This window comes from Meles meles, chromosome 4 (genome assembly GCF_922984935.1).
Source record: "Meles meles chromosome 4, mMelMel3.1 paternal haplotype, whole genome shotgun sequence".
Taxonomy (NCBI): domain Eukaryota; kingdom Metazoa; phylum Chordata; class Mammalia; order Carnivora; family Mustelidae; genus Meles; species Meles meles.
Window position 1 is genome coordinate 85,538,061 of NC_060069.1, and position 16,988 is coordinate 85,555,048.

The following is a 16,988-nucleotide window of genomic DNA, read 5'->3' on the forward strand; positions in this document are numbered from 1 at the left end:
CTTCCAGCCAGCAGCAGGCATGGATCCAGCTGTGGGGCTCAGTGCCTATGAGAGCGGATCTCAGACTGCCTTTTAGCGGTGGGCACAGTGTGAACTGCTAGCCCCACCAGCAGTCTTGTCAGCATCCCCGGGCTTCTAATTATGAGATGGACAGAGTAAAAGTATAGAGATGCTAAAGCAACAAAATTATTGGGAAAAAATAGCTTCAGAGTTGAGTTATACGGAGGCAAGTCCATCATTTGTTGGGCGGCTACCATGGACCTGGCGCCACATTGGGTCCACAGGTTGTCTTAAATCCTCACACGCTCTTCTCTATTTTACAAAGAAGGAAACCAAGACACAGAACAATGTGCACAATGTTACACAGCTAGTAAGTTGCCAGGAATTGCGACAGGGGCTGATTCCAAGGCCAATTACCTTCTTAGTCTACCATGATTCCTCTGCAACCTTATCTTTTAATACGATAAATTCCATCACGAATTACATCATTATTCATTATAACATAAAATAAGTATTCTGGGACTGTGAAGCATTTCAACATCTACCATCATCGTTAGTGCAAAGGTATTTATATTTTTAACTCCAGAACGTTCTGAAATGTTTTATGCTCTTTAAATCAGTCAGTCGTAAGACTTGTTGATCACTGGGAATGCCTTTTTTGAGAGGTCAATTATAAGCAGAGGTACTACTTTCTACACGCTTATTTATTTGGTTTCCCATTTCAAAAAACGTTAAAAATCCCAGCAGCATCTATAAAGCAAATGCAGATACCTGTGCTTGCTGCAGCCCTGGGTACTGGGAGAGCTGAGGGGAGGGCCGAGCCTGTGCAGCAAAGAGAGCAGCCTGGTCCCCTGGTGGGCCCTGGAAAACAAAGCCGAGGTGGACTCTTGATCATAACAGCAAGCACATCATTTGCACTGCTGGCTAATAACCCTGATAACACAGGACACCAAATCTTATTAGATGATTATACAACTTAGACATTTCCATACTGCATTAAATATAACTTCCCATCAATTTTCTAGGTGTGTAGAGACTATAAAATTTACTTATTCCAAAGGCTGTAGATGTTTCCAACAGTAACACAGACATAAATACAAGCCAAAATAATTGATGGTCCACTTATCAGAAAGGCTCTGAGACAGCTTTCCTGTACAGCCCAGGATATAAATGCCCCTCTAGACTGAAAGGCATGAGGCACATACAAATTTCATGACTTTTTAACGAAGTTTCTTCAAGTGATCTAAAAATTATCTATTTAACCATGTAGCCAAGAGATAAATTTGGTATCTCCTACAACTAATCATCAATTAGAATAAAAATTTATAATACATCAATAGCAAATATAATTCTAATGAACTACAATAAGAAACCAATGAAATTCTGCTTACCAGTCTTAATACACGTGTTGTCCTTTGAAAAAGAAATATATTTATAAGAGCAGCTGTATGTGTTTTATGTTATGGTGTCAGAAGCTATTTCACGGGAGCTTGCGATAATCATCCCAAAAAGAGGTCTAGCTTCCAACCATCCCTAGGTTTTTACAGGACTTACTAATTATAAAGAACGGGGTTTACCTCAAAATATTTTACTATTCTTTTATAGAACAGATAACCTCATTTTCCAAAAGTGTTAAATTATACTTCTATAACACCATTTAATGTGCTTGGAAAGTAGTGTAGACTCTTCTAACAGAGAGAAAACTGAACATTTAATTTTAGAGGGCAAACACCAACAATTATTAAACATCTATTCTAACGTCCCAGAGACTGGACTTCTTGGTCCTACTCCCATTTTCTCACAAGAACTCTGCAGAAAGAGAGGATCATCCTCACTCAATTTCTTCAGAGAAAAAGCCAGGTTCAATGAGCTTAAGCAGTTTACCAAGCTCACCAAGCTTGACCTGGCAGAGCCATTATCTGAACTCAACCAGGGCTCCACCATTATGACAAGACGTCTCTATATGTGATATTAAAAATGGAAATATTTAAATCTTCACTGGGTGCTTACCCTTTAGTGACATGGAGCTTCTACAACTCACTCTAATAAAAAAGAGAATCTTATTAAGATTTGTTACTGAAATACTGAAACCAAATGTATACTTTCTATAGTAAAATTCTAACTCTGATCCTCATATAAAATTACTTGGGAACATTTCCTAAGGTGACTATCCACCCATCCATGGGCCAAACAAAAGTTTCTGAGAGTGCATATAATAGCTTCAACAAGCATCTAAATTTCAAGAATAAGGGACCATAAAGATACCCTCAGCTTTTAGCTGATTAATCCAAGTGCAATTATGTCTGTATTTACTTGGGTCTAAGGAAAATAGTGCCAACTCATTCCATAGCAGCATGGCCATCCGGGACCTGCAACTTTTCCCCCCAGAGTATCTGAAAGGCTTTTGGTCTTCCAAACACTTCATCAACCACATTGTTAAATGCCGTCCTCAAATCCATGCTCCCTGACAATACCCTATAAGGTCTATGAAACACACTATTTTGCTTTTTTATGGGGACAAATATTTGCACATTATCCTTTTTACAGAAGGGAAGAAAAATGAATTATTTATATGTGAGTTAAAATCTTGAGATCCTTAGTAGTATACAATTCCCACATCCTGTTTTGTCTTAGAGGGAAACAAGATGTGATCTGTGTGTGACAGTTGCACGCAGATACATAAAGATAGACCTCTTCACACTGTTCACTCCTCCTCTGCCTATTGAAGACACTACAAAAGGAACTATAACTTACATGTGGAGTAAACTAGAATACTTAGAAGGGAAATAGCTCAGTTACCGGGGAACACTCTTACTGGCAAGGAACAGTTGAGATCATGGACACTTAAGAAATAGGACTTTAAAACTATTCTACATTAAAAAAAAAATCACAAAATTAACATGTAAGGTAAAACAATAACTTTCAAAGAAACAGAGAAAGGGATAAGAAATCTCACATATAGTTTTTACACTGTAAAATTCATGCATTCTCTGTCATTTTCATCTCAAGGTGAAGTATTTACGAACATACTATGCTCTCTCCTACCACCAATTTTTCCTGACTTATATAATAGGTAATAATTCAGATGTGCAATATCCTTCCTGGGAAAATCAGACACTCCAAGCTGGCCGAGAGTCCCCATGTACTCTGCGCATGGCTTTATCACCATGTTTCCTTGAATGAAAGATATCCCAGTCTCTCCCACAGAACTGAAATGCCCTACTTTTGGTTTTCCTCAGAATAATGCTAGAAGCACATTATATCAGTAATTGTACTAACAGTTGAATTTGTTGAATACAGAGCAAATAAGAAGTTCCTTTAGTGACTTGAAAGACTTTACCAATGCCAAACAAGGACCAAAGGGTGGGAATAAGCAAAGATACTAAAGACTCAGTTTTAGTAAGTTTCTTAACATTAGTGGGGGTGGTTTTGCTGCATTAAACCAAGAAGAGACTATATAATGTATCATCCAACTGTGATAGGACAGGACAAGAGGTACGAAGTGGGACGAGGCCTGGCAAATCAGGACATATGGTCGCCTTAGTTACACATAATCCACTTATTTGTTATTTTCTGAAAACATTCTAAGCTTTATTTTAAACAGTTTCTAGCACGGTGTCTGGCACATACTAAGTGCTCATTAAATACTGAGAAAAATCTAAGATTTAATTTGTTTTATCTGTTAACCAAGAGGTCCAGAAGTAAATTTGGATTAGTTTACCAAGTGCTTCCCAATAGCTCCATATTTTTTAGCGCCATCTTTTGTTTTAAAATTTCAATTTTAATTTTTAGCATCTATCGTTCTAATGATTACTTATTTGTGCATTAATATCTGCAAAGTAGCTCAATTTCCCCCTCTTGATTTATTCCATTTAATTGAAACAACCAAAGGTAATGTTAAGTTCAGGAGGTCCAGCTGACCAGTTATGCTTGATTCTTTTATAATGCTCTTACATAAAATATAACTTGGTTGAGAATCAATTAACAGTAACATTAATGGCTGGAACAAACTGATTCATTCTAAAATAAACACCTAACACAATAATGAACTTCTAAAATACACGCTTAATATGCCCGTAAGCGATGAATAGGTGATTGGTTGAGCATTTACATTTAGTACATTCTTAATACTAGAGAAAATTAAAGGAAATTAAGAATGGTGACAAGAATAGCAAAGATATATACATGCATTTCCATTAATCTGAATGAATATAGAAAGCATAGAACCTTATGACTTTAAATACTTGATAAATAAGCGTTTTTTAAAAAGTAAAATCATTGATTGATGCAAATTCTCTTTTATCCAAATTGCATTATCATCTGAACAAAATGCCCAACAGCAAACATAAACTATCAGCAAAATACTTTTTAATCTGATCAAGTTTACTTCAAGTTTTTAAATAAAAACCTCACCCACTCTCTGTAACCACAAAGTGTCTAGAAAAATTGATTCTTTTCAGAAGTCTCCAAAACTTTTCCCTGCTGAATAATTAACTAAAGAAATTGCCTACATAACAAGTATTTAATAACCTAAATATTTTCAAAGCTTGAATATGCAGTTACGGACATTTTCACCAATGTACAGAAAATGTTACCATTAAAATTGGCAGTGAAACAAGTTGACTTACATTCACATCTGAGATGTGTGCTCTTTTTTATTCTAATGCTTCTTGGGTTTATGTTGTGGGTTGGCTACCTGATACAGAAACCTATAAGTAATTTAATGCAAAACATGCTTAGCTAGCCCAGGCAAAGCAGAAGAGGTGAAGTCTTAGGGCATGCATGCACAAGACCTATGCTCAAAAAAAAAAAAAAAAACATCCTCTCCGTCCCGGAAAGAAAATAGAGATGATGCGCTCTGTTGAGAATTTCAGAATAGCCAGTGAGTGGGATGTGATGAGAAGGGTGTGTTTCATAACCACGCAGTTTGCGTTATCTTGCACTGGCTTATGAATCAGCATGCCATGCGATCCTTTGCTAATGATGTGAATTACCACAAACGGAAGCAAGAGCTCAGGAATAGATGGGTTCAAAACTGGAACTGAGAGGAAGGTGCACGAACTGCTCTATGTTCCCAAGCCCAGGCCATGAACGTCCATTGGTTTCTATACCCTACACATAAATGATGAAAATCATGAGGCAATCAAAGGGAAAAACTTCCAGAAATAAATCCCATTAAATCGAACATGGTCGATGCATTCATGATTCTGTGTTACAGTATCAAACATAAATCAGGTGAGTAACAGTGAAATGAGGACTCTAAGTTTTACCAGCTATGGAAGAATACCCCGCTTCTCACTCTGATGCTCAAAGAGTAATGCTATAAAAATTTACCTTAAAAAAAAAAAAAAAAAAGAAAAAGGAATGACAGCAGGGGTGTTACCATTATGTTGTCAAAGTCTTCCAGAAGGGAGACAGCAGAGTTACAGAAGTCCTACAGAAAGGGGACAGCAAGAAAATGGCAGACAATACAGATAAGATTTTTTTAGCCTAGTGATGTGGGTAGCCACAATACATATGAAATAGTTCATTTTAAAACAATGTTTCACAAGTCAAGACTTAAAAACCCATGCCCTAACAAAGGCTTTATTAATTCATACACCAATGACATCACTATAGACTGGACACGTATGGTAATATTCATAAAAGGGGAGAGCAGAACCCAGAAGTTAACTAGTGACACAGATGAAGTAAGAGGACTATCAGACAGACGACTGCTATAACTAAGGGATGTTGGGACTCCACTGGGAGCAACAGGATGTCAGAGTCCTTCACAGCCTACAGCCAGTGGGACAGCTCAGGACATGTGGGTCACATTAAACACATAAGATGTTAAGTGAACAAGTCAGTGGGTCATATACTGTTGAAGGATATAGAATTGATAGCTCCATCCTAAGTGCAAATGAAAACTGGGCATTAGGGTAACCGCACAATTAAATAAAACAGACAACAAATCATTCCAGGGCCACCAATGTTTACACACTAATAGAAATTCTGATTTAGAAAAAGGTAACTAGATGCTTGTGGAAAATTTCTCTTTCTCAGGTAAATAATTCACTTGTTTGATCATTTTTATAAATGGATCCCAAGTGATACTTTTTCTGAGATGTTAAAAAATTTTCTACCCACTGAGTTTAAAGATAAGGCAAAGGACTATCAATCCTAATAGAAAAAGTATTTTATTATACTAAGGACCAAAAATTATAGGAAGAATTTCCCAAGCAAATATCTTTTCTCACTATATTAAGTGTAGGTATACGATTCACTGCATCTGTACATTTGTATTTGGATCTGACAGCCATCTTTCTATTAGTTGTCCACTCTCAACACCCGCCCCTTCTCTCCTCTCTCCTAAAAATCAAGTTGTGTTGGGACACCTGGGTGGCTCAGTGGATTGAGCCTCTGCCTTCAGCTCAGGTCATGATCTCAGGGTCCTGGGATCGAGCCCCACATTGGGCTCTCTGCTCAGCGGGGAGCCTGCTTCCCCCCCCTCACTTTCTGCCTGCCTCTCTGCCTACCTGTGATCTCTGTCAAATAAAAATTAAAAAAAAAAAAAAAAAACAAGCTGTGTCCATTATTTTCCAGACTTTAGGTGTCTAATTATAATTTCAGCAAATTAAATGAGTATCTTTTTCGTCATTCAAATAGCAGAGAAATGCCAAATATTATGAAGTAAAGCACCCACTTCCCTGGACATAGCAGTTTCTATTCAAGGAACAAAATCATAGGGTTCAGCACATACTTACTAGTTCCAGGGTTTTCTCCTAAGTTCATTTTTGTCATTGAGATGTATTTAAATTTATACTATCTGAGTTACTGCATTAAAGGTAACTGTCAAAACTCAAGGTGTGTTTCAAAAGGCTATTCTGTCTACCTTCAGCAAATAAGAATAAAATTATTGTGAAATACACTGAAATTACACTATCAGGAAAATTACAGAAGGGAAACCTTGAATAGCTAATAAAGTTATAAAAGAAGCCTAAATTCACAGGTAATTAAGAAACAGAAATTAAATGTCCTAGTACTGTTTCACCTGCTCTGAATGAGAAAATTACAATCGGACAATATCAAGCATTGGTGGGGATGTGAAGAAAGGAAAAAATGCATTTATAACTGATGAGAATCACCAGTTCTGGAAATAAAATCAGCATTTCCACTTCTGAATACATACCCTACCTAATTTCCTGCATATGTCCAGAAGAAACATACTAATGTGTTTATTGTTGCATTGTTAACAGTAGGAAAAATCTGGATATAAATGATCAACAGGAGAATGGATAAATATTATGCTAATATTCATAATGGACTACCATCAACCAAGACAAATGAATAAAGCTATATATAACAAAGTAGATATAATTCAAAATTGATCAAAATAAAAAGTTGCAAAACAAAACAATACATATGTGAGACCATTATATTAAGTTTCAAGTCCAAAATTAATACTATATGTTTATGTTAATGGTTGCAAAAATATGTAGTAAAAGTATTCATAAGAAAGAAAAACACTGAAGTCTTGATAGTGATACCTCTTTATAGGAAAGAAGGAAAATGAGAGTAGACATACTATAATGTTTATTTTTTTAAATGACCAATGGCAGAACATTATTACTCAGTGAGGCTAGGTAGTAAGTCCATTAGTGTTGTTATATTTTCTATTCTTCTCTGTATGTTTGACATACCACCTCTAGAGAGTGAAAGAGGGTGAGAATAAAGGAAACAGATATTCCAAGGTGATGCTCTATTCCTAGGGTAAGAGTTCAATTACCAGACAAAGTGTAGCCACTCAAATGGGTTACATCAATCCAAGAGGCATGTTTTCAGGATTTACTTTTGCCAGGGAGCTAACTACTCTGGGAGGATCTGATTCAGTCATTGTTCTTTATTAAGTTATCTTATTCCTTCACTTAGATAAACAATGATGGCATCTGCCATGTAGGTAATAACTTAATGTTCTTACAAGTAACCACCAGCTATTACTGGACACATGTCCCTCCTCTGTCAAAAATCTTCCTCTTTAATGTTATCAATATCCATATGATTATCTATAGCTTATAACCAATTGCATTCTTCCAAATCTGTTTCAGCCAAATTTAAGCTAAACATACTGTTTGTCTTTCTCTGGACTACTAAAAATAAATTGGCTGGGACTGATAACTACAAAGAACAGCAAAATGATTTTGTGCACTGAAAGGGGGAAATTAGGATAAAGCTATATCATAAAACAAGGCAAATAATTAAATCCTTTTCATGGATCAAAACTTAGATTCCCTCCAAAAGCCCCCTCCGTAGAAAACTGATATGGGGGGGGGGGTGTTGTTGGGGAAGAAGGGTTGATGAAGTAAGTTCCTTCTGTCAGAAGAAAAATATTGGATGTAAGAAAGAGGACTGGAAAACAATTTAAGCATTTTGCATTATATTCAGCAATATTCTATATTTTGTGATTTCCATGTGATATACAGAAAATAGAACACAAGGATATTTTTAACATTGAAATTGGAATCAGCCCTCTCAAGTTTGTATTACAGAACTTAGACAGCAAAAATTCACTGCTTTAAGAAACCAAAATGGCTACTAGGAAAACTAAACAACATTCCTTCTTATTGGCCTCTTCTACAGGAGCCAATGAGCACCAGTCTTATTAGGGGACAATTAATATAATGACAGGAGGAATGCATTTGAAGTGTTCTTATTCTCTTTCAATTCTTAAGATTTTTAAGAAAATAAAAATCATTTTTATGGGACAAAGACTTCCTTTGAAATAATACATTCATGATACTAATAAAACATTAACAACAAGTACGACAGCTAACATTTTTTGAGCACTTACTATGAGCCAGCCACTGTTGTAAGGGCTGTTACGTACGTTATAACACTGATTTCACAAGAACTCTATAAAGTAAATATTGCATTAACTCCATTTTATAGATGAGGCTTTCAGGCACAGAAAGGTGACATATTCGCTACAGTGAGACCCCCTTTACATAAGGGACATTGAGTAAAGAATGGAGAATGATCATTTTTACTTTCCTGGATAAAGAGTGTAACTAAAAACAATGAAAATAAGTTTCCTTGCCAGAACATCCTTATGTATACCACTAGGTATTAGAGCTTGAAGAAAGTCCTTCAATTACAACCATTGCATCAAATAATTTGATTGAAAATACTTAAAAATATCCAAGCTATTTAGCATCTGTTTTCTAAACACTACACCAATACCTTAATACATTCTTTAGGAAATACAAGAATGATCCATAACAGAAAAATTCCAACTAAAGCAGATATTCAGTTTCTGCAGGGGACAGAGGGTTATTTTATAACTATATTGTAGTTTTCATCATGCACCATCTAAGGTTAGATAATTCCTAGGTACATCAGCTTCTTCCCATTAAGATGGGAAGAGGCTAAGGGGATTCTTCTGTTTGGTCTGAGCCATATCCAGAATCCACGAAATTATGTTTTCCCTGCCCCATCTAGGTTTTCAAAAGAACCATAGCAGAATCACTGGAAAAAGTTTCTGGAAGCATTCAGGAAAGCTGAGATAAGTTTGTAGATAAAAATGAGACTGCCAAAGATTGAAACTACTAGGAAGCTCTAGGCTCCTGGAAATATTTTCTCAAAAATTTGATGAGCCTTTCATAAATTCCTACCCTCTGCTCATTAGATGTAAAGATAATACAGAGTATGAGATCCTGTGTCTTCTGACCTTATCAGAAGAGGGCTACCAAGGGGTGGGAGCTCCTGGCCTGGGGAGTAGTCACATCCAAGGCTTGGAGAAACTCATCAGTCTTTAAAATAAGTACCTGCTAAAATTCTAAAATTCAGTTTTGAAGGTTTAGATCAATGAAAATTCTCTAACACTTTGTTACATTTAAGAAAATGGATTCCTAGAATTAGAAAAGTGCTAGGATAAGAAGAAAAATGGTTTCTATTTCATAAGAAATAAAGACATGACAAGTTCTTATGTAGCTAGAGATAATCACATTATATGTAGGCATGTAAGCTGAAAAAATGGTCCTGGACAAAATGAGAATCAACATTTCTCTACTTTTTCTTATCAAAAAGTATACAGGTCAGTACTTAGTAAAAAAACAACTGCATCCAGAGCCATATATTAAAACAACTTAACATTATCACTTTTATTCCATATGATGCTGCCTTTATTTCAGTTTAAGGATTACCACAAGGAGAATTTTTTCCTGCCACAATACCTTACTTAGCTAGATTCTAAGTATATTTATCATTTGTGCATGAGAGGAAAGGAACTAACATTTCCTCCAAACCTTCTAGGTGCAGGCACTCTGGCAAATGCTACATGTGACCTCACTGACTCTAGGTGGGACCATACAACCATCTTACGGCTCCACGGGTATATTTCACTTCCTTAGAAGAATACTATTTTCCCTCAAGTATCCTACATTTGAAGAATGTTGAGATTTAAAAAAAAAAAAAAAAAAATCTGTTTCTGAAAGTCCATCAGAGACAATAAAGCAAGTTTCAACCAACTGTTAAAAAAATACAGGGGGGGAGGGGAAGGTAAATATTGTACAATCACTGTTACGAAGTACTTTTACTGCTCGAAGAAGGAATTCTCAACTTCTCAAAAAAAGAAAGAAAGGAAATTAAGACAAAAATAATGAGAAGAAAGAAAACACAAAGAAGCAGAGCTGGCAAAAAAAAAATCAGAAAAATGAACTACTTGTTAATTCTTATTAGTACAAGCAATACAGTTCTACATGGTGTAAAAGAATAGTAGAATAGTCAGATATTTTTTACTATTTTGAGGAAAAATGTAGAAGTAATGGGTTCCTGCAGGTAACATTTTAGGTCATAAGCTTGTCTTGTCCAAATATGCAAGAATCTTTGATTATATGTAGGTTTTTCTATTCAATTCCTTTTTAAAAAAATGTGCTTTAGAGGAAAGTGTTTGTCATGACTTGTATCAGAAGGGAAGCTTTTGAGGAAAAGCATGTTTACCTATAAATGGCCCAGGGAGTTTTCCTCCATGCTAGGAATCACTTAGAGCAAGGCAAAACTGAGCTTTGGAGTAAAAGTCTGAAAGTGGGCTATTGATAAGACAAATTATACCTTGTGATAAAAAGGTAGATATGGGGAAAAAAAAACTGAGTGGAAGATAAATTTTTACTTAGGTCTAAATGACCTTAAAGGAGGTGAATTCACTCTGGTGGGATGGTTACTCAACTTACAGCAAGTTTTTTTAAATCTTGACAAGATTTGAAACAATGGTAACAACTATTTTTGCTCATCCTGAAGAATAGCTAAAATCCCACTGAAGCTTTTAAATGGCTTCAAAAATGCCGCTTATTTAAGCAAGATAAGTATTTCTCAGTATTTTAATCAAATCCTCATCACTTCTGTGTAAGAAGCAACTTAGGCTCATCTTACCTGACATCCAGGGAGTTTGAGCAATGCCTAGAGGTCACGGAGAGACAAGCATGCAGTTGACCTATTTCCTCTCTCCCGCCCTTTTTATAATACATGTAAAAACAAGAACCATTTTCAAGACTATGTAACTAACCATCCCACCTCCAGCCCTTCAAATCACTAAGTGGACTGAATGCAGAAGTGCCGTAAATTACACAATGGAGATAGGCCTAGAAAGTTTAGCAAGACATAAAGGATATACTTTTTTTAAAGCATTAGGATTTCCTGCTAATTTCAAAGTTTTATGGTTTTTCTTAGAGCAGGATACACCTGATTTTCTTTAAAGAATTAGGATTTCTTGCTAATTTCAGTTTTATCATTTTTCTTAGAGCAGGATACACCTGTGGATTGTCTACTTCCTTTGAGGTTCAAAAAAGTACCTAAATCCCAGGGTTATTGTGGGATCTTAGATAACTAATACAATTAAAGCGCATAGAAATGTTTTGGCAAATAGTAAGTGCTCTATAAGTGTTAGCTACTATTATTAATAACCTCCTCAGCCTCATCAAAATAATGCATTTTTTGGGAAAACTGATAAGTACAAAAAGTATACAGAAATGGGGGGCCCCAATCTCACCTCCTCTTTTTATATCGTTTTGTTGAACAATCACTGTTATCTCAAAAGTTAAAGAAAACTGAGTTAGAGGGTATAAAAATAATGATATAAATCAAGAATGAAATTGAAAGTATCCATATACTATTATTTGTAATATATTCATTCCTATAGAAGTACATACTGAAAATGGGCTCTAGGCAGGGCACCATAGGGAGAAACCTAAGAAACATCAGGACTTTAGAGATGCAACCTCAGAGTGATCAATCTAATAATAATAAACAAAAATAAGAGCTAAACGGAGTACAAAATATGGTGATAATTATAGGGAATGAGTGCTCAGTTAGGGTCACTATAGGGATGAAAGACCTTCTGCTTCTCAGTGACTGGAGAGACATCGGCTCTTCTTGCTTTAAGGCGTACTTTCAAAGAACCTAAGATACTTTAAGTTCCTATTTGATCAGTGATAAAAGTAAAATACACCACAGGTATAAACCTGTAGGAGAGCTACACCTGCACTCATGCAAGATCTCAGGGACACTGGCAGGAAGAATATGCCCCCTACCCCACACTAGAGGAGCCAACAAAAGGCAGAGAGGTCTCCACTGCTGGATCCAGACAAACCTGTTGGAAGGGTCGAGCCTGGGCTTGCCTAAGAAGCCGCTGCTGCTGCTGCTGCTGCAGAAGCTTCATCTGTATCAACTGCTGCTGCGAGGTGATGGCGTGCAGTGGGGGTGGTTGCATCATGGCGCCCGAGCGCCGCTGCAGCATGTTGGACAGAGCTTGCTTGGTGTTGGTGGGGACGAAGGAGCCCGTGGGGTCCAGTCTGGAGCCACCTACAAAAGCAACCAGAAGGAAGGGCTCTCTAACACATGCTAATGCAACAGGTCTTCCCGATTTTATCAAAATGCAGAAACTTTACCTTCTAAGCCTCACTTTACAAGCAAATGGAAAATAAGGCCCCACCTCGCACCATACAAATATTAAAGATATGTTGAGAACTGCATCATTCCCAAAGAATGGGGGCAGTGATGCAGGAGTGAATTATAGTATTTCAATGATTTCATGGAAGCCCCACTGCGGCTGGTGAACTGAACTGCCTGAAACAGACTCGTGGGCATGACGTCGAATCACGTGGGTTTTAAATTATGCAAGGCCCTGGGGAATACATTACCTTCATAGAGCATACTGTCTTTGGGGTATATTTGCCAAGTGTCCTAAGCCAGGCATAGAAACCCTTGTGTCATTTTAAACAAATTTGAAGCTCATGGTATTTAAGTTTACCATGGCAAAATAAAAATGCCTCTTTCCTCATAGAGGGCATGAAAATACTTTCAAAACTTGAAAGGCTTAGAAACTTCAAATACCATGACAGAAAAGACAAAATGTGTTTTTGAAGGCTTGAAATCAAACAGGAGACATTGATTACAGGGATGCCTAAGAAATCAAAGGAAATCCGTAACATATTAGCATGCATAATTTGTTAAATGCCTTTAAGAGTTTGGGAGGAAAGATTTTCAATATTTGTTGGCTTCAAATGACGTGTCAATCACTCTTTTACCAGATAGTTTATATTATTTCATATATGTGTAAGAAATCCTCTATATAAATTATCTCATGAAAGATGTTTTCTCTTTTTTTTTTAAAAGTAAGTTGTATGGTGGGAACATTTTAAAGCTGAAAACCCACATTCTTTTAAAGACTCAGAATCACAACCAGAAATGTGATTTATGAAATCATTCAGCAGCATTTGAAGAACACTGGGAAAAAAGAGGAAAGTCAATTTAAGAACATATAGCAAGGTAACTTTTGTTGAAGCAAGAACTGGAACTATACTAATCCATAAAAACTTAATGGACTATTTTATAGGTAAAGGGGATTCTTTCTAAGGATTAGGCCATAGTCTACTTTCTTTTAATTTTCCTTTTTTATAATCTTGTAGCTTTGAGCTAACTAAAGAAACAGGATAAGTATCCCTGAAGCATTCTCTATATTCCTACCTACTTACTTTCCTCACCTTGTCTCACTAAATGCTATTCTGAATACGGTGTTTAATACTCCCAAACATTTCTTTATAACTTTACCATAATGGTGCATATACATGAGGAAGAAAGAGAAACTGGGGGGGGGGGGGGGGGATATACACACATGTGTGTTGAGGGGGCATATGGCTCTGCATTTTAACTATACATGAATGAAAGCAGAGTGTACACACTCTTCAACTTCACAGGATTCATCATTTTACAAAAATCAATTCACACATATAAAACCCCTATAAATGCTTGTTTTATTTAACATTTTTTCTTACATGTCATCGTACTTAAAACTTACTTAATACCTAAACTTCCTTAACTTATAAATACCTTTTATAGTGTTTTAGGGAAAGAAAACATAGGTCTTTATAAAATACTTAGCCTTCAATTCATACTGAATTGGTGTCTAAAAATGCTACAGAATTCATAAGAACTTTGGAACTGAAAAGAGAAAGTCAAATGAGAAAATGATTTTGCATTATTTTCCACACTTATCATTGTCTAGTTTACTCTTTTATAGTCTACATTCACTCATTCAGCAACCTGTTTTAAAGAGCTTACTAAAAGCCAGATGTTGCTCTAAGTTCTGAGGATAATATAGTGAACGAAACAGAAAACATACCTGCCCCAACAGAGTATTGTGGGAAAGCTGGATAATAAATCAGTAAGTAAGTTAAATACATAGCATATAACCAAGTGCTGATCTATGGAGAAATAGAAAGGAGAGGGGAACAGGGTGCAGGGAAGGGGTGTGGCTTACCGTTTATAAAAGAGGGTGGTCAATGGAAGCCCACTGAGAAAATGGTATCTGACCCAGCCCTAAGGAGGGAGGCAATGAGCCATGGAAAATATCTAAGAGTGAGCACTCCAGGCAAAGGGGGTGGTGGGCAGTGGTGCAAATGCCCTGAGGTAGGAATATGTTAAGATCATTTGCTGAATTAGGGTTAGGCCATCACCTGTGTGATACATTTTTCAAGTTCCATACAAGACCAGTGCTCTAACCTCTGAGATATGGAGCCTAAAATTTACTTTAAATTATATACACACACACAGTATATGTGTGTGCATGTATAATATAACCTTTATTTCATCATTCAAAGAAGAATGAACACTTTTATTAATTCTGTGTACTGCAATACCCTATTACCCAAAACAGAGTCTGGGACATTATGAAGTTCAATGCATTTTGTTGAATAAATAATTGAATCCCCTACTCTATGAGGACATATATTAAAGTATCTCTTGTACAGATAACCAAGCTGAGGCACAGAGAGATTAAGACCTGGTCAAGATTACACAGTAGGGAGTGGCTAAGCCAGTCCTGAACCTAGAACTATAACTTCCAGACCAGTCCTTTCAACCTCTAATTTAGAGAACAAAATATGGATTCTCCCCTGCTATAAGCCAAGAATCAAATAATGTCTTTCCTAGGCCTCGAGATGTCATACTTAAATTACAATAAAAATCATAACATACAGACTAAGATCTCAAAATACACCATTTGTTGAACAAGCAAACTGTCATTTAGAAAAAAATTAAATTCATTTCTAAGTAAGAGATTTTTTATTTAGGAAATGTTCATTTCCGATATAAAGTCTACTTGGGCTTGAAAGGAAGCAATACTAAAATCAGGAACATTTACTATGGATTCAGTAGTTTTCCTTCTTTGATATCTCAATCTATTGCTGAACCAAATTTCTGAGATACTTCACAGTATAAACAATTTACAATTTAAAACACAAGAAAATAAAGATACTGTGCAATACTGTCTAATTTTTAAAAACACCGATAAGAATTATATCTGATAAAAACACACAAATTTCACAACATACAACTTTTGTCAACTTTATACCTGACAGTGCAAATTTTCATCAGTGGCTAATTTCCTTCTAACGTCGAATGAAATCTCCCAACTCAGAACATAACCTAGCAACTAAAACCATACTGTAACATTTGAGAACCACTCCCAAGTTGGCCACATACTAAATTACTCTATATGCCAGGTATTAATTGATTCTTACAATTAGAATATGATCATCTATGTGACAATCAAAAATAGATTAAAAGACATATTAAAAAACCCTAATTTTAAGAAGAAAAAAAAATTCAAGTGGAAAAGATTACAGGAATGTCAACTGAGAACTCAGTTCTTGAAATTCCCACATTTTGTGATGATTTCAGGTTAAAAGTAAAGAAAACGCCAAGCTACCTCACGTCTCAGAGTGACCCGACCTCACTCTCGCTTCACATACCTGGAGTAAGAGATTGATTCTGAAGGAAAAAACCCGGCTGCTGGGGCTGACCCATGAGGTTGTAGCCCCACAAGGTGGACTGTTGATGGTGCAACATCTGGGAGGAAATGGGTGAGTAGTTAGGAGGCACTCGGTATATGTTGCTCTGTGGATACTCCTTCAACATAAAGTTTAAAAAAAAAAAAGTTATTTAATTTCACAAACTATACAGATAATGAATGCAAGTTCATCTTATCACATTACTTGAGCCAGTGCCTGTTCCAGTGGATAGGGATGTTTTTATAGAGGGGAAGATGAAAGACAAGAGTGTCAGCGTGTTCTCTGCCAAACACTCATTTGAGTAAAAACTTTTGACTCAGGAAGCACTTAAGAAGTGGAGGGAAAATATAAAAGGATCACTTCTGAAGTTTGTTTTTAAAATACTAAAAGCACATCAACACTGATCACTGCCTACAACTGAAACCACATCTTCAGATGCTAAGTCTCTGGGGATCATTTCATCTTGGGTCGCCTTAGGAAGCCTTGCTGATATGATGGGTCTGGATGAGAATGAGGCCAGAAAGACCCACAATATTTCAGGACCAGTCCCTGGCTAGATAATATTTTATTGCCAGTTTTCAAGGCAGCAACCTAAAGACACAGATTCTCCACCATCTGCCTGCACCCCGCTCTCCCCACCAAGATTTCGTCTTCCTTCTAAGAGAT

At 36.3% G+C, this 16,988-nt stretch overlaps 1 protein-coding gene across 4 annotated transcripts in view; it reads right to left on the reverse strand.

Annotated features, from left to right (window-relative positions):
- The window catches only part of MED12L (mediator complex subunit 12L), a 324,770-nt gene that overhangs the window by 19,012 nt on the left and 288,770 nt on the right, over nt 1-16,988 (reverse strand). For 2 of the 4 annotated variants that reach the window (XM_046002171.1, XM_046002169.1), the window contains 4 exons: nt 16,284-16,440; nt 12,623-12,834; nt 5,384-5,434; nt 772-861 (listed from right to left, as the gene is read on the reverse strand). In XM_046002171.1, the coding sequence (XP_045858127.1) occupies nt 772-861; nt 5,384-5,434; nt 12,623-12,834; nt 16,284-16,440 (510 nt within the window). The remainder of the gene's footprint in view (nt 1-771; nt 862-5,383; nt 5,435-12,622; nt 12,835-16,283; nt 16,441-16,988) is intronic. The other 2 variants (XM_046002172.1, XM_046002170.1) reach the window with 1 other exon arrangement.